General features: G+C 44.3%; 1 protein-coding gene across 1 annotated transcript in view; it reads left to right on the forward strand.

The window, feature by feature from the left end:
* Nucleotides 1-659, forward strand: part of LOC106329825 — a 1,010-nt gene extending 351 nt beyond the window's left edge. Inside the window, exon 2 of the mRNA XM_013768450.1 lies at nucleotides 233-659. Within this exon, the coding sequence (XP_013623904.1) occupies nucleotides 233-659 (427 nt within the window). The remainder of the gene's footprint in view (nucleotides 1-232) is intronic.
* The last annotated feature ends 32 nt before the right edge of the window (nucleotides 660-691 follow it).

Genomic DNA, 691 nt, shown 5'->3' on the forward strand with positions numbered 1-691 from the left:
GAACTTCCGACGACTACAACGGTTACATTTTTTATCGGAATGTCGTCGAAAAGTCGTCGGAAAATTCCGACGAACCATATTTCGTCGGAATTCCGTCGGAAACGGCCGACGGAATTCTGACGACTTAATTTTTTTGGATTTGGTCGGAAATTTGTCAGTATTCCGTCACAAATGTCCGACGACCTTGGTGTCCGTCGGAACCTCCGTCGGAATTCGGTGTGTTTTCTTGTAGTGTTGCATTCGAAGATGCTCTGCAGATTCGTCCATTGCTCAAGTTTTTTAGAAACTGTAGAGAGACTCAAGAGGAGATCAAGGTCCTCTATACCAAAGCTCTGTCTACACCAGCACTGAAGGTATTGCCTAAGGTTGATGATCCTGGAAAGTTTGTTTTCCCATGTTCCATCGCAGGAACAACCTTCAAGGATGCTCTTTGTGACTCTGGTTCTTGTGTGAATCTCGTCTCAAAGGCTATTGTAGACGATTTGGGTATTGCTGATGTTGAGCATTCTCAGCTGACCCTGACCTTTGCAAACTCTTCCAGAGCATTCCCATATGGAACCATCCGTAGCCTTCATGTTCAAATAGGGGAATGCATTGTTCCTGCTGAGTTTCAAGTTGTTGAGATGAACAAGGATCATGAGATGCCTTTGATATTTTGAAGGACATTCATGGCTACTGTTGGAGAAACCAT

This window comes from Brassica oleracea, chromosome C3 (genome assembly GCF_000695525.1).
Source record: "Brassica oleracea var. oleracea cultivar TO1000 chromosome C3, BOL, whole genome shotgun sequence".
Lineage (NCBI taxonomy): Eukaryota > Viridiplantae > Streptophyta > Magnoliopsida > Brassicales > Brassicaceae > Brassica > Brassica oleracea.